Source organism: Epinephelus fuscoguttatus, linkage group LG22 (assembly GCF_011397635.1).
Source record: "Epinephelus fuscoguttatus linkage group LG22, E.fuscoguttatus.final_Chr_v1".
NCBI classification, from domain to species: Eukaryota; Metazoa; Chordata; class Actinopteri; order Perciformes; family Serranidae; genus Epinephelus; species Epinephelus fuscoguttatus.
Window position 1 is genome coordinate 13,757,134 of NC_064773.1, and position 23,056 is coordinate 13,780,189.

Genomic DNA, 23,056 nt, shown 5'->3' on the forward strand with positions numbered 1-23,056 from the left:
TGTGCACAATCAAACACACGAACATGCCAGGACGGTGGTCCGCGCTAGTGACTTGACTTCACCTTCATGGCATGTGAATTTTTACAGCCCTCTCTTAGTGGCACCTCTGGGGACTTGATTTGTGTCTCATTGATGCAAATGTATCACTGCAGGTCAGGCAAAGTGTTTAGACCCTAACTATACTCTGTATGTGTGTATATGTAGCTGAGAAGAAGTCCATATTTTTACCTGGTGCAGTTTTCACAGTCGATTGTGCCTTTGAACGACAGGTTGTTGGTCTCAAAGTAGTATTGAGTTTGCTCTGTGATGCAGACCTCTTTGAGCATGGCATCTGACATTTCATCATCCATCTCGGCTGTGGAGGAACACACAACAACTTTAGGTGTTTCCAAAATATATACATCTTAAGCCTGGTATACACTGTGCAATTCTGAGCTGACGAAAGACGACCAACATGAAAGAAACGTGGCGATATCTTTGGTTGTGGCTCTAAAACAGTGGTCCTACGTCACACAGTCAGAGAAGGCCTGTTGTCGTCCAGCAGTCAAAGACAGCCTGGGATAAAATTCTGACTGACAGAAATTTTGGATGACCATCTCACTGCGTGACTGTTGTTACGACCTACGTCTACTAACCAACCAACAGAAATTCAGCATTAAGTGACGTACTGGCGGTAAACCCAACAAACAAGATGTAAAGCAGCTCACCATGGAGGCAAAATGCACGAAAAGAAATCTGTGGGATTCCAGCAAAGAGGAAAAAACCTTGCTGAGTTGTGGCAGCAGAAGCCTTGTTTGTATTATGTGTCCTCCAACTCTTACCATGACGTAAAGAAGGATGAAGCTTGGAAGGAAATAGCAGCGGAGTTGCAGCTGCCAGGTGAGCAACACACAGACATACCACAGTATACAGTGCCCACAAAACTTCAGGTTATTTAATAATGTGACCCTCTATGTTGTGCTTCACCGCTGGAGAGGTAATAATCCATGCAGTATCCTTGTGCACTCAGTACAGGAAGCCACTGCATTGTACGTTGTAGCCTGCAATTCAGTTGGTGCTGTCATCGTACAGTATGCAAACATCAAACTTGATGTCGTACCCATGTTTATTAGAGCCATTTCGCACAGTGTGGCTGCACTAAACTTATAAGATGCTAAAATCTCTCACAAGAGTCAATCTTTAATATCATTAAAGAGTAACATTGTTAACAGATACTTAACCAAAACAGTGAGCTGAAAGACACTAAAACACAGATTAGTGCAGCTTTAATAACCTAAGAGATGTGGACTCAAGTCACATGACTTGGACTCGAGTCACAAATTTTATGACTTCAGACCCAACTTAATAACATCAAAAAGGACTTGCAACTTGACTCAGACTTAAACACCAATGATTCATGACTTCACTTAGACTTGAGCAATTTGACTTGAAAGTACCTAATGCTGTCCACCAAACCCCAGAGATTTAAAAGTATAATATTTAAAAGTGTGCCATGGATCCATTCTTGAAGAACTAGGCTAACATTACGTTACTGAGGGGCCATTTGAAAAAATGATACCAAAGATAATTTTGTTCTCGTACAACAACGATGCGGTGGTATCCAAAAAACAAATACTAGTCTGCAGAATGTGGGGGTCGAAAAACAACACAGGAAAATGTAACAACTTCCAGCTAACTAGTTTTAACAAATAAAAAAAAAAACAGTTTTGATTTTTGAGAATGTAATACATTATTAGTCTGTTAAAATGGCATTACATTTGGTGAAGAAGACATTATGACTTGTTTAGGACTTGAAACTCAATGATTAGGACTTGGAACTTGACAGTCTTGACTTGAGACCCACTTGTGACTTGCAAAACAATGACTTGGTCTCACCTGTGATAATCTTTATTTGTGCCTAATCCAATTCAATACCATTTAAAAAAACAGAGCACCTGTTGCCTTCACCACTACAATGAGAAATCCATGCAACTTAATTGTAAATACATGTAGAATGCATTAAGTCAGAGCTGGCTGTCTGACTCCTGCTGCACACCCAGATACACACTGGATTTCTCTTCTGGGGGCTCTTGGGACCCTACGGTCCTTAAAAATCACATTCCATGAGTTCATAAATCAAAAAATTGCAATGGACAAGCAACATGAACAAATAGAAGAATAAGTTGATGAACAAACCAATGAACATAAAGCGCCTGACTCTTGTGTGTGCTGTAAAGTGTTTAACTGTTTAACCAAATTAGAAGACAATATATTTTCTCCCCTACTCCTAATCATTCAGATGCTTTTGCTTTTACAAGGCCAGATTTTGAGATAAATGCCCCTGGGACTGCAAAATCAACCTGGTACAACAGACATTTTTGGATTGATTCTCACAGGATTTAAAAACAGCATCTTGTACACAGATAACACAGAATATTGTCCAACTGAAGAAACAGTCCTGATGATTTGACTGCTGTTACCTCCACTGAAATGGCAGCAGAAATCTGAGAGACATGGTTCTCAAAACCTGGAGAAATTGAAGGGATACTTCAGATTTTTAAACTGGGGTTGTATGAACTACTTATCCATGGTCAGTGTATTACCTACAGTAGATGTCAGTCAATGCCCCAAGAGTTTAAAGAAGCAGGTACCATTCTGCACCGTCCCCATTTTTGGTCCCCCCTCTGTTGGGGTACCTAGCACACAGATCTGGTACTAAAAGGTGGAGCTGTGAACACTGCAGTCTGTTGATTGGTCAATAGAGGACGGTCACTCTGCTCAGGGCTGAGCTGTGGCTGGTTTTGAGGCTCGTGTAACCACTGTTCATACCGTGGAGAGTTTTACACATATTATAAACTGTAACCATAAAATGAAAGGATGTTTTGAAGCTTAATTCACTGGGCTGACTGCCGGCAACTTTTAAGGTAGAACGTTAACGTTAATGTTTCTCAATGCATGAGCTGACGACTTGAATCCACCAGCACACCTTAAATGTCACTGTGACAACTTGGCCATCACTTTAGTTTTTATATGACACACACTTTTAGTAATAAGTGGATCTTCAAGCATTTATATATATAAATTCAACTGGGTTATGTGAACTGCATATATTCTAATCCTCAATCAGAGAAAAAAAAGCATTGTGGAGCATCGTTCCTGTGGGCTACAGCAAAACTAAACCCCTGAGCTTGCCTGAGAAGGACTAAATGCACAAACCTGCTATTTTTAAATATCCCATGGAGAGAGACTTGTTCTGAAACTGTCGGCATGTAACTTTGTTCTGTGGATGATTAACAAGGCGCGGACTTCCATCTGTGTCACCGGTAATGAGCAAATACAGTGAGTACTGGACGGAGCAGTGAGTGACAACAACCCCGCCCACATTTAAGAGTACTGTTTACGGTGGAAACGCTAGGGTCTAGGCATCATGTCTGAAGAGTTACTTTTGGTTCCAAAGGTACCATAACAAAAGTGTTTGGTGGAAACAGGCTTTAGCTAGTTTGTGTTATTGTGTGACTTTGGTGAATCTGAACTAATTCATTGAGGCAGCGGTAGACTAGTAGCTTCTATTTTCAGTGAGGTAAAATTACTGTTTTTGTCAATGTAGTCTGGTGGCTTTAGAGAGAACATAGATACGTTTCCCTTTCAGTTCAGTTCCCCATCAGAAAAGGCTGTCTGATAGCAAAGGTAAAGCTGTGAAAATGTTCTAAATATAGTGTACACCTAAACTGATATTGATTTTTTAGGTGGGACCTTTTTTTTTGGAAGCTTAAATATGTTTTGCTGCTGCCCCCATCCACAGCAGTACATTGCCTAGCTTCCGTGGCGGTACACCTGCCTGCTTCTCCAAACTGGGGCCGTACTTCCTGACATCTATTGTAGGTAATACACCGACTAGGAATAAGTAGCTCATACAACCCTTCCTCAAAAAAATCAGTTGTATCCCTTTAAGCATTGGCGTAATCTGCATAGTTCTTTACCAATGGAAATCAGAAAATGTTGTTGTTCTGATTCTTTAACAAGAATCATGTTTGACACATGGCATGTGCGAATCTGAACAAAGAGATCTGTTGTCTTGTTTTGCCTGTTGATAATCTGTATTTTCTGATAGCACATTTGTACCCAGACAAAATATCACGCACATAACGCCACATTAACCAAGAGTCTGGGCTCAACATCTTGCAAACATGACACCCTCTATTTTCCTGAAGATGGATGAGTGTTCGACTGCTCCTACGAGCAACATTGTTGCTGACTAGATTTACTTGGCACATGTTAAGTATTTCACCAGAATTCCGAGATAAAGACTTTGAAAATAATGTGTTCAATATCTTTTAAGGCCTTGTCAGAGCAGAACTGAACATGCATTTTTATTTCCATAATGAGGCCATTTAGGTGGTCCGGATCTCAGTGCTACAAAAAAAAAAAAAGGTATTAAACCCTCAAATTCTTTTCTTTATGTCAAATTGACGGGGAACTCACCTGCGTCCAGGAAATTGGGGAATGTGATGCTGACCAGTAACTGTTGCAGTATTGACCTAAGAGCAAAAACAAACCCGGGGATGAAAAATGAGTGGATTCATTGGAACATAATCCGCAATACATCATCTGAGTAAATGCTAATGCATCAATAAATCAAGGGAAGATTTTGTGGAATGTTGACTGTCCTGGGAACAATTCAGCTATTAAACAGATGCTATATGTCCACTTTGGAGGAACAAATCTGTGCCTGCTTTCCATTAGGATCTGAGTTTAAGGACTCGAAATACAGGCTTTTATAGTGTATGTTTTTGTTATCAATCACGTGGAGAAAAAAGAAAAGGGCTGACAGTAATGCCAACCGTATAGAAACAGCTCAAGAAAAAAGGGACTCACCAGGCTGCAGCTGTCACCCACCATCCTAAATTCAAAATATCTGCGATTGTGGGCTGAGAGGGACAAAAACACGAGAATGAATATGAGAAAAAGACAAAATAAGGACTCTAATATCTTCTGACAAATCATTTTAATCTCAATCTGAACATCTTGCTTGTGTTGACAGTGATGGTGAGGTTTTACCAAAAGGTCCAGCTGGAGATTTTTTTTTCTCTTCCCACTCAGAGGAAATTAGAACACAATCTCCCCCAACAGATGCGAGCATAAATATGTAAACAAAGAGCCAGTGAGAAAACAAAGTAGCACACGGTTTGAATAAAGCACCCAACATGCTGCTTTGATTATGGTTAGCATGCGAGGGTCTTGTTTTGGTGAACGAACGCTGCATCCTTTCCCTCAAGTTGATGCCGTGTTGAGTCATCAAGGAGTCTCAACTAACCGTGTTAGAGGCGTCACCGCCTGTTCACGGCGTCTTTGATCAGAAAGTAACGGCACCTTTCATCTCACCTTGGTCACTCAGGCGTGGCGTACACGTTTGTGGTCGAGTTCGGGAAATTACATGCTTTCAGTTGTCGATGAGCGAGGGGGAATTTTTGCATCTGTGAATACCTACAAACACTTTCATCTCTTTCTTTGGTATCGGCTTATTACTTCTATCTGCTGCTGCCTGTAATCAGCGTCTGAGAGAAATTCATCAGCGCCGCTCAAACGTCTGCAGACATTTGCATCGCTTTACCGTACGTTCTGTAAGTGATGAAAAACAGTGCCTCTTTCTACATCACTTGGTGTGTTAGCCAAGCGCGCTAGACCACCTAATCCTGTTACTGTTACTGCAAACTCCCACTCTAACGCTTTCACCATACCCTCTGCTTCCCTTCTCATCTGCTCCATCCAGATTTATGGCTCCCTGGTGAGTGACCGCCTGTGTGTGTGTGTGTGTGTGTGTGTGTGTGTGTGTGTGTGTGTGTGTGTGTCCATTCAGAAGTGTGTGAACAAGCAAGTATGGCTCCAAGCGGCTGCATGTGTACTTGTCTGTGTGTTCATGCGGGTAAATGAGTGGATATCAAAATGTGTGAACATGTAAGTGTGGGGTGTGTGCATGTGGGTGGCTCTGTGTGTGTGTGAGAGGTCTCTGGCTTATGTAACTCACCACGTAGACGGATCGCAGGCCTGCAGCCGCCTTGCTCTCTTTCTCGGGGTAACAGAGTGACTGGTAGTCGAAGGTCTTCTTAAAGGTGAACAATGATGAGTTGACCAGGTTTATCATGAGGATCGGGTCGATACCGCCAAAGAAACGCCCAATCTGAGGACAGGGAGAGAAAAATGACACATTTACCTTATTTTGTAACTTTATTTTTATTGTTTTTGACAAAAATAAAACAGACAGACCAAAGGATAACAGACAGGGTCCTCACAGGTAAGGTGAAATGCTTGATACTGTGAGAACAGAAAACTGCAGTATAAAGGTCTGAGGGTCCTTTACTGTACATCCATAACTGACTTTTCGCTATGCTCTGCCCCTTTGTGACAGTCTGAAAGCTGTCGATCGCGACAAAAGACAATAAATATAAAGGGAAACTTTGCTGATATTGAACCAGCTGTGTGGCATCACAGTGTGTGCAGATGAACGGTGTTTGGCTTCGCCCCCGTGCCGCTGTCAGACGAGCAGGGATCTCCCGGGAAGTCAAACATCGTTCATCTGCGCACACTGTGATGACACACAGCTGGTTGAATATCAGCAAAGTTTCCCTGCTTCCCTTCACTGGTTCCTGTACAGCAGGGTCGGTCTTTGTTTCACTGTTATAATCATTAAAAAGCAAAAGCAGCATGTGTATACATTCAGTAGGCTATATCTTCAGTAGCTAGCTAGCTAACCCTACACTTTCCAGGGTTTGATTTTGGTTTTGGAACAGGGAAGAAACGTATATCCTTTTCCAACCTCTCCATGTAACGAGTATCATTAATACACGACGTGCCCCTGTATGCACTAAATAACTTCCATATTCACATTGCAGATGCTACTGACTGTGGTTTTTCTCAATATTTTTCTTTTACAGAGCACTCTTACACCGTCAACCCACAATTATTAAATGCATATAAAACACATGCACAAAGAGTGCGTATCCATGTGCGGACAATGTTCACAGTGAATTTACAGATGCACAGACAAACTCAGTAAATCAGCCTCAAACCAGGATGATGGACCTCAATATAATCTGATTAACACAGTCCACCAGGCCGGCATAAATTACTCCTAAGAGGAAGTAGTTTATCTCGGGCAGGTGTGACGTGACTGTGTGCATGGGAGTGTTTAAGTACTTGTGTTTCCAGGGGGGAGTACGTACAGTAAGTAGTGCTCATCTATATGTGTAAGTGTGCTGAAAGACGTGCATGAGTGTGTGTATGTGTGTGTGAGGAAATGCAAACTATCCCTTTCCTTCCACTTTGTAAGGTCACCGCTAACAAGCTGTCCTCCACATATCCATTCCTCTTTAGTCTCACAGCCAAAGGACGTATAAATCTCCCAATCTATAAGGTAACGGGAGCCTTCTCTCCTTTCCCCGTGCAGTAAAACAAATAATGAATTAACAGTCACAGCCCTGTTGGCTGCAGACTCCCCGAGGGTTTCGGTGAAAGAAAAGGAACGAAAGACATAAAGAGGCAGAGCAAGCGAGAAGCTTACAGAGAGGGAGAAACTTTGCTCCTGTAGGAAATATGATTGAGGGCACATAGCCTTCTCCAAACAAGGCCTCAGGTCCCTGGGTTTTAGTGCTGCTGCCAAACTTCAGAGGGCCACTGATTTATCCAGCGCACACCCAGCACTGATTAGGAAGGAGCCGAGGCCGCATGAAAAAACATTTACTCAGACGACAGCAGGGACCCACTGTTAGCATTTAGCATGGGGCAACAGGGAGCGAAGAAAAACCTGTGCACTTACTGTAAATGTGTTTGTTTGTGTAAGGATGGTCATATTGTGTTTAAGAGGCTTCAGCCTTTTTTTGACCAGCTAATAAAGGGCAAACTGAGACTCTTTAGGACAAACTGGGCCTCAGAATGAGTATGTATAAGAGCCGTGAGTGTGTTAGTTTGTAAAAAAACCCCACTAGAATTACAACCTCACCACTGTCTACCTCTAAAGCCCAGCTGAAAGTTGAAACAGGCAACTACTTGCAATGCGCCTCTCTGCAACGTTCTAAAAACCTCCCAGTTCACACCAATGCAACCGTTTGAGAACGTTGCAGAACGGTGCATTGCAAGTAGCTGCGTGTTTCAACTCGTCTTGTTGCAAATCTTTGGTCTGAACTGGGCTTACCAACATGTTTTGTGAGGTCACAGTGACCCTTGACCAGCAAAATATAACGAATTAATCTTGATTTCAAAGAAATTCCTTTAAGGCGCTCTCACGTTCACGAGAATGGAACAGATGCACTTATCCACATTTGTAGAGATGGACAGCCCGAAAACATAACACTTCTGGCCACAGCTGTTTCTGGCACGGAGGCATACTAATTCAACAAAACTGTTTCTGTCTCTTTTTTCCCCACCAGAATTAAGGTTTTAGTATGTTTATTTTCTTATGCATTTACAGATGAACACCAGGAATACCTTATTTACGACATAAAAATAACCAGTCGTGCAATCATGCTTTCATCAAATTAAAAACACTGCAAAAGTAAAACATTTTTTTATCTCAAGCAGACATTGAAAAAGTCATTTATGCTTTCATGTCATCATGTCTGGATTACTGTAATTGTCTGTATTCAGGGCCCATTTTTCTGTCTCCAGCTCCAGAGACAAGACCATATAACTCCCACCCTCGCAATGCCACACTGGCTACCTGTTAGGTATAGAATTGATTGTAAACTTTTACTATTTAGTTTTAAGCCTTACATGGCTATGCTCCAGCATACATTATAGATTTACTTACACCCTATGTGCCTAGCCACTGCCTGTGCTTCTCAGGTAGGAGCCTCCTAACTGTTCCTACAGCCCACCTCGTTACAACAGTAAACAGGGTGTTTTCCAATAGAGCCTAACCTGAGGAACTTGGGTTGGCAAACTCAGTGTTTTCAATTAAAACACTCCTCCTCAGTTGTGTGTCTAGTTTTTATCCTTCTTTTATCAATTTTATTATTTATTTATTTTTTATTACACACTCTGATTCATCTGGTCTGAGCCTGTGATCAATGTTTTTATTGCTGTGTTTATCTTGATGGTGCATATTATTTTATTTGTCTCATAAAGCACTTTGAAACTGTGTTTTAAAGAGTGCTACACAAATAAAGTTTAATATTATTATTATTTGATTTCTATACAGTGTAATTAAATCACTATATTTTCCTAAAAAACATGAATAGAGAAACCACAAATGATAATTTTCCTTCTATAAAGACATTATTAATCAATGATGTCATGACATTTGGACCAAAATTATTAGCACCCATGTCTGCTTTCTTCTGTAATGGAGCACCAAAAATAAGTTGTAAATAACTTTAAAACACATTTAGCTTCACTTTCTAATGACCCATCCTTTTTAATGAAGTTCTAAGTTCTGAAGAATAACTAATATATAACTAATAATGCTGTTAATGGTTATTAAATCATTTACTAATTCTTTAGAAATTGCTTTTAAGTAAGTTATCGGTCAAGACTTTATGATCAAAAGCCTTACTTTTAACACATACAACTGCAGACTTAATTTACTATTAGTGAGTAAAAAAATCTATGAGAACGTATTTAATGGATTACCGATATTTATAACTGCATTATTACATGGTCTTTAGTTCTGTGAGTGAGAGTAAAATGCAGCGGCCCACCTGATCAAGATGTTCATCCCGATTGGACATCACCAGGAAGCCCCCATCATCCAGGATGACGCAGTCTACATACTGGAAACACACGGAGATTAAATGTTGCATGACTCTTATCCAGTATTAGCAGCTAGAAGCGTAAAAATACTCAATTAACCCTCTTACCACATCGTTTCGCTGACAGCCACAGATCTCATCATTGCACTGAAAACACAGCAGAGCAGATAAAGTGATAAAAAGTCACAGTCTGGATCAAAGTGTGTGTCATGCAGTTAGAATCCACTCACATTGATCTTCTGTGTGGTGTTGATGAAGCTCGCCATCCAGGCGCTAATGTCCAGCTTCACGCCGACCACTGGGATCAAACACAAAAGCCAGACATCTTAGATCATGTTGGACCCCTGTGTCAACTTTACTCTCTGAACTTGGAAAATGCAAACTTGGCCACGGATCACAAGGGACCAGACAACTTGATGTGTGGTTTGTGTGTGTGTGTTTGTGTGTGTATGTCAGAGGGAGAGGGAGAAATAGACAAATGAGGGGTAGCAGTCTGTAAATAATATCTGTATGTGTGTGTGTGTGTCAGGAGATATAAAGGCATGAATAGGGTTAAGGTAAATGCGTGTAAAAAAGACACATAGCTGTAAGAGTGAATGTGTTTATATGTAGGTGGCAGAGTGTAAGAGACAACGTGAGAAATGTGGGGTGTAAATGTGTAAATACGAGCCCGTCCCTCTTTATGTGTGAGTGTGTGTGTTCTTACCAGCTGGTTTGAGTATGATACCATCAATGTCGAGGTTTACCGCTCTGCTCACCAGGACTGAGTCGTCACTTTCTGCAAGAACGAGAAGAACAAGGGATCACTGTATATATATATATATATATATATATACACACAGAGACACAAGAAAACACACTCAGACACATTAATGCGTTTTTTTTGCTCACCATTCTCTTTATTGCTGTACGGTGTCGGAGTGAAGATGTACAGATCATTGTCCAAACTTCTCTTATAGAAACTCGACTCATAGGTTTCTGCTTCTTCTTCCCAGGACAGCCCAGCACTGTCAAACACACACAAGTGATGCCATTATCAACTCTGACTCTGACTTTATGGTCTACATGGACAGTAAATGGAAAGTGGTTCCCAACTGGCTCAGCCATAGGGTCCAGATTTGTCTGTTCCAACTTTTAAGGTGGAGCGTTAACTTGTAATGTTACTCAATGTATGAGTTAGTGATGTGAAGCCATCAGCGCACTTTAAATGTCACTGTGACAACTTTGACCATCACTTGAGTTTTTATATAACATACACTTTTAGTAATGAGTGGATCTTCAAGCGTTTAAAAATGTATATTAATTTTGACTGGGTTACGTGAACTGCATCCATCCCAATCCCCACTTGGAAATGAAAAAAAAAGCAGTTGTGTCACATTGTTCCTGTGGGCTATAGCAACACTAAACCCCTGAGCTTGCCTGAGAAGGACTAAATGCACAAACCTGCTATTTTTAAATATCCCATGAAGAGAGACTCTCACTGCAGCCTGTTTTATTTTGTTCTGAAAATATCGGCGTGTAACCTCGTTCTGTGGACGATAAACAAGGTGTAGACTGATGTGATGAGGAAATACAGTGAATGCTGGATGGAGCAGTGAGTGACAACAACCCTGCCCACATTTAAGAGTACTGTTTACGGTGGAAACGCTAGGGTCTAGGTACCATGTCTGAAGGGTTACTGTTGGTTCCAAAGGTACCATACTGAAAGTGTTTGGTGAAGAGCAGACTATCAAAGGTTTGCACCACCCAGCTCAACTTGACTGAAAGTTCCTTCCAGTCGGGCCATGCTCTTCCTCACTGAAGTGGTTACATGAGATATTTTTATTCTGATCAGGCTGGTTATTAATAGAATATCAGGATCCATGTAATGAATCTTTACTCAATGAGGTAGTGCACAATCTGCTGATCCCAATAGTCCAGACTGTTGTGTGCATTGCCTTCAATACAACAGACCATTAATTTCGAGCACTGTTGTAACAGTTGTTACATATTGCAATAATTCAATTCATCATTACATCATGAGTTATTTTCAGTAATAACAACTTTGACTGTCTCCTTTGGGGTACCGCAAGGACCTGTATTGGGCCCATTGTGCTTTCCTTTCATAAGGTTTCATTTCGCAATAGCCTTTGAGAAAGCTGAAGTATATATTTATACAGATGATACCCTTATTTACATCCCTGTCTCTCAAGATGACCCCACTCAATTCTCTGATCTTGAACAAGTACAAATAACAAATAATTGCTGTAGTTGCTTCCAAGGTTTATACTTCTATGTAGTCAAATGCTGCCTTCTCCCTTAAAGTTTGTGACATAATTTATAACTCAGAAGCCACTAACCACTACTTCATCACTGGTCATTGTACTGAAATAGCATTGAGAAGAGGGATGCAAGTATGAAGACGAAGCTTTCAATAAATGAGTTAATCGACATTTCAACCTGCACCTATGTTCATAAACTTTGGGTGGTGACTGACCTTCTTTGCTTAACCAGCTGAGACGATGACTCATGCTCAAACAAGTGGCAATTAATTAAGGGTTGAATGTTCAAAATGTTAATGAGTAAGCTGCAGCTTTTTTGCAAACCACATCATTATTCTTTATCAGATAACCCTGAACATAATGTCCCGTCCATGCTTCTAAATCAGCCCCCCTTCCCCATGAGCTTGACAAGTACCTTTTTGGGTAGACCCGTGTGATCCCTCCATCTGTGGCAACAAATCTGGCCACAACACCATGCCTGACAAGCAGAGAAGATAACGCCTTAAGACAAACAGTTACAAAAATCTGAAATGTGCTTCATGCCTGCATGACATTTACTAGTGATGCTGAAATACTTGAACCATCTGTATTGAATCTCCACTTGGACATTCATTACCAGACGCCAAGGAACAAATAATTGATGCAACCTTTGAGTTTCTTTGCTGGATCAAGAAAAAGCATTGGAAGTAAAGTGACAACACATTGGTTCTTTACTTACTGCACTTCCGTTTCCTTCCAATGCCTGATCAGAGATGAGGTGATGCCAGCATCCAAGAGCAGTCTGTTCACCAGCTCCACATTACCTAAACGGCAGAACATCCCTTAAGTTGAAACATGATGTCTCTGAACACTATTTATGTGTCTGCTGACTGACCAGAAAGTTAATGTTTAACAATCCAGTCTTAAAATGAAAAAGATTATGTTGTTTCTGGTGTTTTAGACTTACTATTTACATCCATGTGTTTCCAGACTCATATGAAGCCAATGTCACCAATTCAGTATCTGACCAAATTTCTCCCCTTCTGTTTCTGAGTTACGGCATTTATTAACATTTGGTAATTGCCAGAATTTTTTTTTTTTTTTTTTGCAGAACATTATGTCACACTGAAGATGACCTTTGACCTTTTAGATACAAAATGTTGTTATGTCATAATTTTTACCTATAAAACATTTATATGAAATTTTTATCATAATTAGCAAATTAATTCTTGTGTTATGGCCAAAAACATGTTTTTTGAGGTTACAGTGACCTTTGGCCACCAGATTGTAATTTGATCATCCACGAGTCCATGGTGATGTTTGTGCCAAATTTAAGGAAATACCCTCAAGGCCTTCTTGAGGAATCGAGTTCACGAGAACGAGACAGACACAGGGTCACTGCGACCTTGACCTTTGACCACCAAAATCTATTTAGTGTATTGTTGAGTCCAAGTCGACATTTGTGCCAAATTTTAGGAAATAACCTAAAGGCCTTCTTGAGATATTAAATTCACAAGAATGAGACCAATGAAGAGTCACTGTGACCTGGACCTTTGACCGCACCATATTCTAATCAGTTCATTGCTGCATCTAAGTGGACTTTTGTGCCAAAACTAAAGAAACTTCCTCAAGGTGTTCTGAGATATCGAGTTCACAAAAATGAAACCAATGCAGGCTTGTTGTGACCTTGACCTTTGACCTCCAAAATCAGTTCATCCTTGAGTCCAAACAGGATGTTTGTGCCAAAATTGAGGAAATTAGATCAAGCTCTTCTTGAGATATCACATTTAAAAGAATGAGATGGATGCAAGGTTACAGTGACCTTGACCTTTGACCACCAAAATCTGTTTTGTCTATTGCTGAGTCCAAATGGACGTTTGTGCCAAATTTGAGGAAATACCCTCAAGGCCTCCTTGAAATATCAAGTTTGACCAACAAATTATAATGAGTTCACCGTTGCATCCAAGTGGACGTTTTTGCCAAAATTTAAGAAATTTCTTCAAGATGTTCTTCAGATATCACATTCAAAAGAATAAGATGGACCAGGTCTCATTTATAAACTGTGTACACACAAATCGAGGCCTGAAGGATGCATACGCTACTTCCCACGCAAAAGTTGGGATCTATAAAAACAGACTTGATGGGAGAAACTTTGACCCATGCTTACAAACATTGTGGAGATGAAAAATTGGCACTGCAGATGTTGAGATCGAAGCATGACTGCAGAAATTGTTGAACATTTTTTGGCACACACGAGTTTTGGCTTATGTCCGTACATACATTTTTAGTATGGATCCTACGCATTGTTTTATAAATGAGACACCTGGACCTTTGACCACCAAATTCTAATCAGCTCATCGTTGTGTCAAAGCAAATGCTTGTGCCAAATCTGAGGAAATTCCCTCATGGCGGTCTTGGGATATTGTGCTGATGAGAATTGGACGGACAGACAATCCAAAAACATACTGCCTCTGGCCGTGGCTGTCGCCAAAGCATAGGCATAAAAGGAGAAAGAAAATTAATATAGAATCCACAGAGTATACATGATACCAGAAAGACAAAAATAGGGAAAGAGTCAGGAATACTTAAACATTTACATCACTTTTTAGGCATCCAACATGAATTGCAAATCGAGTGCAATGTGGTAATAAGCTTCAGTTGATATACTGCTAAACTTACAAGCACCTAACAGGTCCAGATGCAAACAAATTTGGACCTTTGGATAATTTATTTTAGAAAAGAGGGTAGGTCTGTGAAGAAAAGGTTGTATCTCAGACACAAAACAGACACAATCTTAAAGTTAAACTGAAGCAAGGAAAGATCTATTTAAAGCCACCTAAAAACCCCTATTGTTAAATGTGCCTGCTGCTGCAGGGTTGTAGGTGGTGGGTTGGTAAAGGTGTAACAAATTACTTTTCGAGACGTCCGACAAGACCACATGACAAACATAACAGGCGATAAAAGCCGCTTGCCCATTCTTTGGCACTGCCCGCCACTTTGAACTCTCCGACGACCCGCTTCAGTCCATTAACATCGAGGCTCGTCGATATACCCCCACCACCTCCTCCAACCTTTATGACACACCACACACATCAGAGAAAACAGCTGGTGTAACACTTTATTCCCCCCCACCTACCCCACCTTCCCTCCGTGTGCAGTGGTTTTCATTAGGGGTCCTTTATTGAAGGCAGCCCAGGAATTCCTAATGTACTTCAACTTCTTCGCCACTGCAGTGGCTTAACCAAGTAAAGTGTGTAACGATACTCAAGCCGCCAAAAAGTCCACATGGGCCCGAGTCTCTCTGCCTCTGAACTCCCTGTGGACTCCATTAAACTAGCAGCTAATAACGGTGAAAGTAATATTTCAATTGGGTGAAAAGTTTTATTGGATTGATCATATTGAGATGTTTGAACTAAACTGTCGCACCAAACTTAAAGGAGATCTTTTATGAATATCAGGGGACCTTTTCGTTTACTCAACGGGCCAAAAAAGTGAGCCATGCATATCAATGAGTGTATGCAAGAAATGGCAAAGATGTTAATGCGTTGGTCAGATGTTTGGGAGAAGGTCCACCGGCCCCTGATTTGTGTTTTATTGCTCCTTTCGTGCTCCTGGCTTGACGTGTCCTGCTCTTTCTCACAAACACACAGTAATTGGATGAGGTCGAGCGGCTATAGGTGGGGTGTGGAAGGCGTATTACCGGGCGAGCACTGTGTGTGTGTGCGAGCGCGCGTGTGTCACATCTAAGCCGACGTGCCTCACACATGTGCACTCAGGCGTGTGATGGTCAGACTTTTAGAGTTAGCATCAAATGGGTAACACGAACACAGGGGTTCCACATCACAAAGCTTTGCCTGGTCATGCACACCAAACCATCCAGCCAGACCTGTATTTCACTGGAAAGAGAGACCTCTGGGAATAGAGTTTCGGTTGGCGATCTTCCATTAAATGTTCAACGCACACCTTAATGCCAAGCCAGATGGCTCAGATTCATTCACATATACATACTAGAGCAAATACTGTGGAGCTTAGAAAGTCTTTGACATGTAAATAGGAGTCTGCAGCGAGAATGAGGTCCAAGTATGCTGCAGAGTGTAAAAAGATCCAAAATAAATGTCACATTTAATGAGCCGAGGAACATGTCAGTGTGTTTGATACTCACACATGGGGTTGTTTGGAGTCTTTGTGTCGATGTAATTGTTGAACTCAATGAGGAACTCTGTGTTGTTCTTGTTCTTGTCCTTGTCCTTGTCCTTGTCAGGTGGTTTCAAGTCCTTGCAGTACATCCTGTGGGAAACAAAACATCTTTGAATTTTAAGCAAAGAAGCAAGAGAACCACAAGGTCGAAATCTGCCTCCCAACTGTCGTCAAGTTAGAAGTAAAAAATATATCATATCCGTCTTACCTTGGTGCGATAAACGTATAGCCATATTCATCAAACTTGTCCGCCATCAGGCTTTCAGAAACTGTCAAAGGGTATAAAATGTTATTAATCTTCCTCCCATGCGGGTTGAGTATCAGCCAGGCTAACATTATACTAAAATAATCATTGTATGCAGATGAGATGGTGCTCCACAGGGCAGTGTGTAACACCTGCTGAATATTTAACAGTGCATCAATAAGAGAGAACTCCTGCAGGGACCAAAAACAGAAATGAGATTCCATCTCAAACATTAGCGCCGTAGCTCCACATATTCAACATTTTCACATCAATCCAATTTCAATCTTTTGCTTGAGGTCCTAACTCTATCATATTTAGTTAAGATGCATGGTAGCTTTGGAAAGTGAGGGGTTAGTACTCACAAGGAGAAAATAGGAAAATTAAAAACGCAAATGTTGTGGGCACTTATACAGCACAAAGAAATGAAACACATAAAGAAGAAGTTCTCGATTTCTTTTTAGCCATGGACCCCTTACAAGATGGAGAATATATCGGGGACCCCCTCATGTACTGTATATCCCTTAGAACAATTTCATATAGCCTATCTTTTTACACTTCTGTAGTCTAGAGCTGCAACGATTAGTGATTACTCAATGAACAGAAAATTAATTGGCAACAATTTTGATAATCAAATAATTGCTTTAGTTATTTTTTTAGGCAAAAAAGCCAAATGTTTGCAGTTTTTTTGTTTCTTAAATATGAGAATTACATTTTTTCTTTGGCATACATGATGATAAAACAAATAGCTTAACATTAAAGTTGATTTAAAGTTAAATTATTTTGCTGCAATTCTATTTTCATAAATTAAAAATTATTATTATTTTTTTTTAATTTTAATTAAAATTTAATTTTAATTTGTCATTTTGTCAAGAACATCGTTACCACAAAAATACCCTGAGATATCGTGATGTTATTATGTTATTTTAGGGTCATATCAACCACCCCTAGTATTAAACATATATGCACATTATTTCTGAGCTATTATAGATTTAAAAATATATATATACACTGTATGTTATTAAAATTATTTATTCATTATTCTTTGAACCATCAATTCTTTTGTTCAGAAAAGGAAAAAAAAGTTTTTTCTTGATAATTTAGATGAACTTCTCACAGACCACCCAGCAGAGTACCACGGACACCTGGGGGTCGCCAAACCCCACTTTGAGAACCACTCCTGTATGGAACGGAGTCTTGCACACAGCTGAATATCAGGTATAAATAAGAACAAGCAGAACGGGCCTGGCCAGACGTGCTAAGCAAAGGACCGACAAGAACAAGAGGAGAGAGATGAAAGTAAAGTAAAAAATACTTGCCATCTTTCCCTGGAGTGGAAAAAAATCCCAGCAGAGAGAAAGTGAGCGAACGAGAGAATCGTCCCCCGGGGAGGTAAAGACGAGAGGGAAAAGAAGGGGGGGGGGGGGAGACAGGGTAAAACCACAGGGGTCAGAGGTGACACAATATTTTATTCACAGAGCGAGTCCTGAATAGAAATATTGCAGTCCAAACAAAAGGTTTTAGGCCTTTGGATGTAAATGGAGACAGTGCTGATGGACAACACAAAGAGAGGCTTAAACTGTGGTCAGACGTTTTTAAAGTTAGGATTTAGATATGTTTTTAGCATTAGTATTAGCATTCTTTTGGTGACACAGTAAATCTGCGGACTGCACTTCTGCGATGTATTTGCATTACAATACAGCACACAGGAGAAATATCAACCACAGCTCATAACCTTAACGTTCCTCTGACATTCTCCAAAGCATGTCGTGTCGACAGTTGATTATACTGTACAGCGAAATTTCTCATGACGACATGGGCTACTCCTTGTCCGCTTTGGTGGTCATGATTGGGAAATAATTGCACCCATGTGTTTCTTCTTTGATATTCGGTCACCACTTACTAATCCAACAAAGTATCTCGTAATGATGGATAGCAGGGAGATTTGGGGAGTGACGACTGCTTATATTTTCTGCACTCTCGCACGCCTTTTCACACTGACGATTCCATTCCTGCCACTAATGTGAATATTGGTGAACAAGACGAGAACCCCACGTTGACTTAATAAATGCATGACAAATAGATGTGGGAATTGGGACATGAACTGTTTTCGTTTGAGTTTTTAAAGGGACAGTTTGGATATTTTTGAAGTGGGGTTGTATGGGGTACTTATGTCAGTCAGCACAGCCACAGTTTGGAGAAGCAGGCTGGTGTAAGACACAGACAGGAGATAAGCAATCAATCTGTGAAGAGGTCAGCAACAAAATGTATTTTAGCCACCTAAAAGTTTATCAGTTCAAGTGTATGCTATATTTAGAACATTTTTACTGCTTCGCGTTAATGTCAGACACTCGCCCTTTTTACACGTAGATTACGTGAGATTACGCTATAAGGCTGCTCCGAAGTCCCTTCTTCATGCCGCCTTTGCATTTTTACACAAAACCAAATGACTGCTGCATCATTCTGCTTCCGTGTGTAATTTTAGACTGGATCCCAGTACTGTGGAATCAAGAGAGGCATGACAGGCGAGACATACACCACCGCATTGGCCTCTCGTGTGACATGTAACACACGCGTCAGCAGTGCTTTATAAAAAATTACAATGGCATAACATGGCAATCACAATAATTTACGCCTCTACTACAGAGCGCCTAATCTTGTCCTCTGAGCTCTCTGACCTCAATCGTTTCCCGATTTGCTGATATTTTCGGCCACTGTTCTTCTTCTTTGAGTTAGCCGCTGACTGCTATTAGCTACTTTGTAAGTCTCCTGCAGTGGGTTGCATGTATAACATGTCGTCACACCCATGCAGCCCATGATCCCATCCTACTGGCTTTCCCATTTATACAGACATCCATTCAGCGCTGTTACTACCTCCGTTCCCAGCTCAGAGATGAGACAACTCTGTGCTCCCATTCCACTACTGTACCTTATGGCGAGGCGGCAAAATGGTGCAGTATTCCTGCCAGGCTCTTTGCAGGAAAACAGTGATTTGACGTTTCTCAACACAGGAGCTGCTGGTCTACTGCTGCCTTGATCAGTTAGTTTATTTGTGCTATTGTGTGACAGTGGTGACTATGAACCAACCCTTTAAAACACCAAAATCACACAATAACACAAAGTAACTGACTGGTCAAGGCAGCAGTGGGCCAGTAGCTTTTTGTAGGTGGCTGATCTCAAACAGACCAATCAACTGTTGGGGCAGCTGATTGATGGAAGGAGGCGCATGGAAGGGCAGGGAGGTTTGCTCTTTCTGCCTCAGGCTTTCCTCCTTTGCGAGTGGGAGGACAGAGAGGTGTGCTCACTCTGTCTTAAAACTTTCCACGTAGGCGCGTGAAGGAGGCTTTCTGCATAAGCCTGAGGAAATGCAGAGAGGCCCCAGAACAGATCCACACTGACAAATATAACACTGAAAATAAAAATTAAAGTTTTCTTTGACTAAAGTGGTCCTGACTGAAATACGTTTTGTTGCTGACTCCCATCCACAGCAGTACATTGCATAGCTTTGGTGTCAAACTCAGGCCTGCTTCTCCAAACCGGGGGCATGCTGACTGATGTGGATAAGTACCCCATACAACCCCACTTCAAATAAGTGAACTACCCCTTTAAATAGACGTTTATATTCACCATGAGATAAAGTATAAAACAGACAGAAATATGGCTTCAGTTTCTGTAAAACCACAGAGCTTAAACAAGTTCTGTACAGATTTTTTAATCCATGACCACAGACAAGACAAAAGTGATGACCAAGCACACAGAAGTACAAACAGCAGAGATGAGACGCAGTGTGTTAAGAGGCATCCTGTGTTTCATTAAGAGTTATTTAACAAGGTTGTAAAACCAAAAGTGAGTCAAAAAGAGAAAACTACAGAAAACAAAAGCGCCGACTCATGTTTTGGGTGCAGACTCACAGCTTTCTCCTTTATAGCTTCACCTTTAAATAATGCAAGCATCCTGTCCTCTGTTCTTCCTGCTACAGCGGGTTAGTGCCAAAACCACATCTGAGGGCCATTGTAACAGGTGGGGGTTAAATACATACATGCGCACACGGACAGACACACACCATCTGCGGCGCGCTGTGTGGGCGCGCATTGCATGCGAAGCGCCGTTTCTGAGAGCACACGCCAGCTTGATTCAGTGTTACAGAATTGTCATTATTAATCAGAAGCCACTAAATGAAGGAAAACAGAAAACAAAATGCTTCTGTGTTCGTGAGTCTGCAACACCACAAATGACGAACCAGTTAGAAAGTCACAAGTGAAGTTACATCCAAAGTCTGCTGGCAGTGTGAGAGCAAGGAGACAAGGGTTAAAGCACAGGAGGAGAATACTTGCCCAAAAATGCTGCAGGGGGGTCCAACACACCAGGGATGGTCAGGAGTTGAGGAGGGCAGGAGAAAAGGAGGAGGAGGAGGGAGGGTAAAAAAGATGAGGAGAGGAAAAGAGGGAGATGGAAAAGAGAGCAGGAAAGGAAGGAAGCCAACAGGGTTACACACAATATTTTATTCAAATGGACATTGAATAAGAATATTGTATACAAAAGTACGAAACAGTTTCAGTAAGTTACCAGTGGGTAAGATGTGTTGTGTGTGTGTGTGTGTGGTTGTGTGTGCTAATGATGTGGGGACAGAAATCTGTTCATGCACCCACAATAGGAGGACTTCCCTCCTACATGGGGACAAAAACTGTCTTTACTAGCTTATCCATTTAAATGTATTGTTCACGTTGGTTTTGGGTCAAAGTTACAGTCGTGTAGATTAAAGAAACACTTCTCCTACCAAATGACCATTTGTATATCATTTACTCACCCTGTGTTACATTTAATTCCTGAGGATAAGGTTGTCTTTTGACGAATCCAAAGATGGACAAAACTGTGATTAACTGACGTCATAGGGAGCCTTGTTCAACTTGTGCAGTATAATCTAAGTTTCGTTTATCCAGTCGTATGCTCATTGCTTCGCAAACAGAAGGCCGTTGCCATTGGAAAACCGAACAGACAGTGAAACTTATCAATGCTGCCTTCAAAGCCAGACTCCATTGCCGAAAACATTTATTTTTTTTAACATTAGTATGTTTCACTTTCAAGCCCAGTTTCCACCGGGTCCATGTCATTGGTCCGACATCCCATTAGTCCGACTGTCCGTGGTGCTGAACGGCTCCCGGCGGGCGTATTTCTACCTTGATGGTGTGCTGCGACCGGCTCTGGGTCAGCTGGGAAAGGCTTGAGGCGAAGCAGGCTCACAGCTTATGTGTTTGCCACTTTCTTTTTCATTTTAACCCACACCATGATCTTTTCCTAACCCTAACCAAGTGGTTTTTGTGCCTAAACCTAACCAGACCTTAACCACAGGGCATCGATGATTTCGGAACAACGGGACTTCGGAACAATGAGTTTAATATGGTCGGAACAATGGGATGTCGGACCAATGGGCTGTCGGACCAATGGGCAGTTCCCGTTTCCACCAAACACTTTCAGTATGGTACCTTTGGAACCAACAGTAACCCTTCAGACATGGTACCTAGACCCTAGTGTTTCCACCTCAAACAGTACTCTTAAATGTGGGCGGGGTTGTTGTCACTCACAGCTCCGTCCAGCACTCACTGTATTTCCTCCTTTATCAGTCTGCACCTTGTTAATCGCCCACAGAACGAGGCTGCATGCTAACATTTTCAGAACAGAATACAACAGGCTGCAGTGAGAGTCTCTCCATGGGATATTTAAAAATAGCAGGTTTGTGCATTTAGTCCTTCTCAGGCAAGCTCAGGGGTTTAGTGTTGCCAAAGCTCACAGGAACTACGCTCCATGATGCTTTTTTTTTCTCCATGTGAGGATGAGAATATATGCAGTTCATGTAATCCTGTCAAAATTAATATTTATAAACGCTTGAAGATCCACTCATTACTAAAAGTGTATGTCATATAAAAACTTAAGTGATGGTCAAAGGTGTGTTTCACGTCATTAACTCACGCATTGAGTAAGTGAGTTAACGGTCATCTTAAAAGTCGCTGGCAGTCGGCCCAGTGAATTAAGCTTCAAAACATCCTTTCATTTTATAGATACAGTTAATAATATGTGTAAAACTCTCCACAGTATGAACAGTGGTTACATGAGCCTCAAAACCAGCCACAGCTCAGCCCTGAGCAGAGTGACCATCCTCTATTGACCAATCAGACTGCAGTGTTCACAGCTCCACCTTTTAGTACCAGATCTGTGTGCTAGGTACCCCAACAGAGGGGGGACCAAAAATGGGGACGGTACAGAACAGTTCCATTGGTACCATCCACAACTTTTCACAGTGGAAACAGAAAAAAGCGTAACAAACTGAACTGAACCGTACTGCTTGGTGGAAACAGGGCTTTAGTTCAGTCCCCCGTCATAAAGTGCTGTCTGTTTGGGAAATATTGCACATATGACTGGATAAATGAGACTTGGATTATACACTTTATGAGATGTGTGAGAGATTGTAAACAGATGTTTTGATACAGTTTTGCTGTATTTTAATTTGATTGCCTATGGTCTGAATCCATTACAAATACACTGTGTTCACCAGACGCTTGCATGAAAAACAGTTTCCCTCACTAATTCAACATAGGGCGACCAATTGATTTATAAAAGATCATTTTGATGGTGAGGTACTCCTTTAAAAATCACTTTCA

The 23,056-nt window shown here is 41.2% G+C and overlaps 1 protein-coding gene across 1 annotated transcript in view; it reads right to left on the reverse strand.

The window, feature by feature from the left end:
- Window positions 1-23,056, reverse strand: part of cacna2d1a (calcium channel, voltage-dependent, alpha 2/delta subunit 1a) — a 171,913-nt gene that overhangs the window by 18,435 nt on the left and 130,422 nt on the right. The window contains exons 23-35 of the mRNA XM_049566230.1: window positions 16,368-16,428; window positions 16,125-16,249; window positions 12,702-12,786; window positions 12,399-12,461; window positions 10,614-10,729; window positions 10,429-10,500; window positions 9,953-10,020; window positions 9,831-9,869; window positions 9,672-9,743; window positions 6,005-6,157; window positions 4,855-4,907; window positions 4,462-4,517; window positions 229-355 (exon numbers count right to left, since the gene is read on the reverse strand). Coding sequence (XP_049422187.1) covers window positions 229-355; window positions 4,462-4,517; window positions 4,855-4,907; window positions 6,005-6,157; window positions 9,672-9,743; window positions 9,831-9,869; window positions 9,953-10,020; window positions 10,429-10,500; window positions 10,614-10,729; window positions 12,399-12,461; window positions 12,702-12,786; window positions 16,125-16,249; window positions 16,368-16,428 — 1,090 coding nt within the window. The remainder of the gene's footprint in view (window positions 1-228; window positions 356-4,461; window positions 4,518-4,854; window positions 4,908-6,004; window positions 6,158-9,671; window positions 9,744-9,830; window positions 9,870-9,952; window positions 10,021-10,428; window positions 10,501-10,613; window positions 10,730-12,398; window positions 12,462-12,701; window positions 12,787-16,124; window positions 16,250-16,367; window positions 16,429-23,056) is intronic.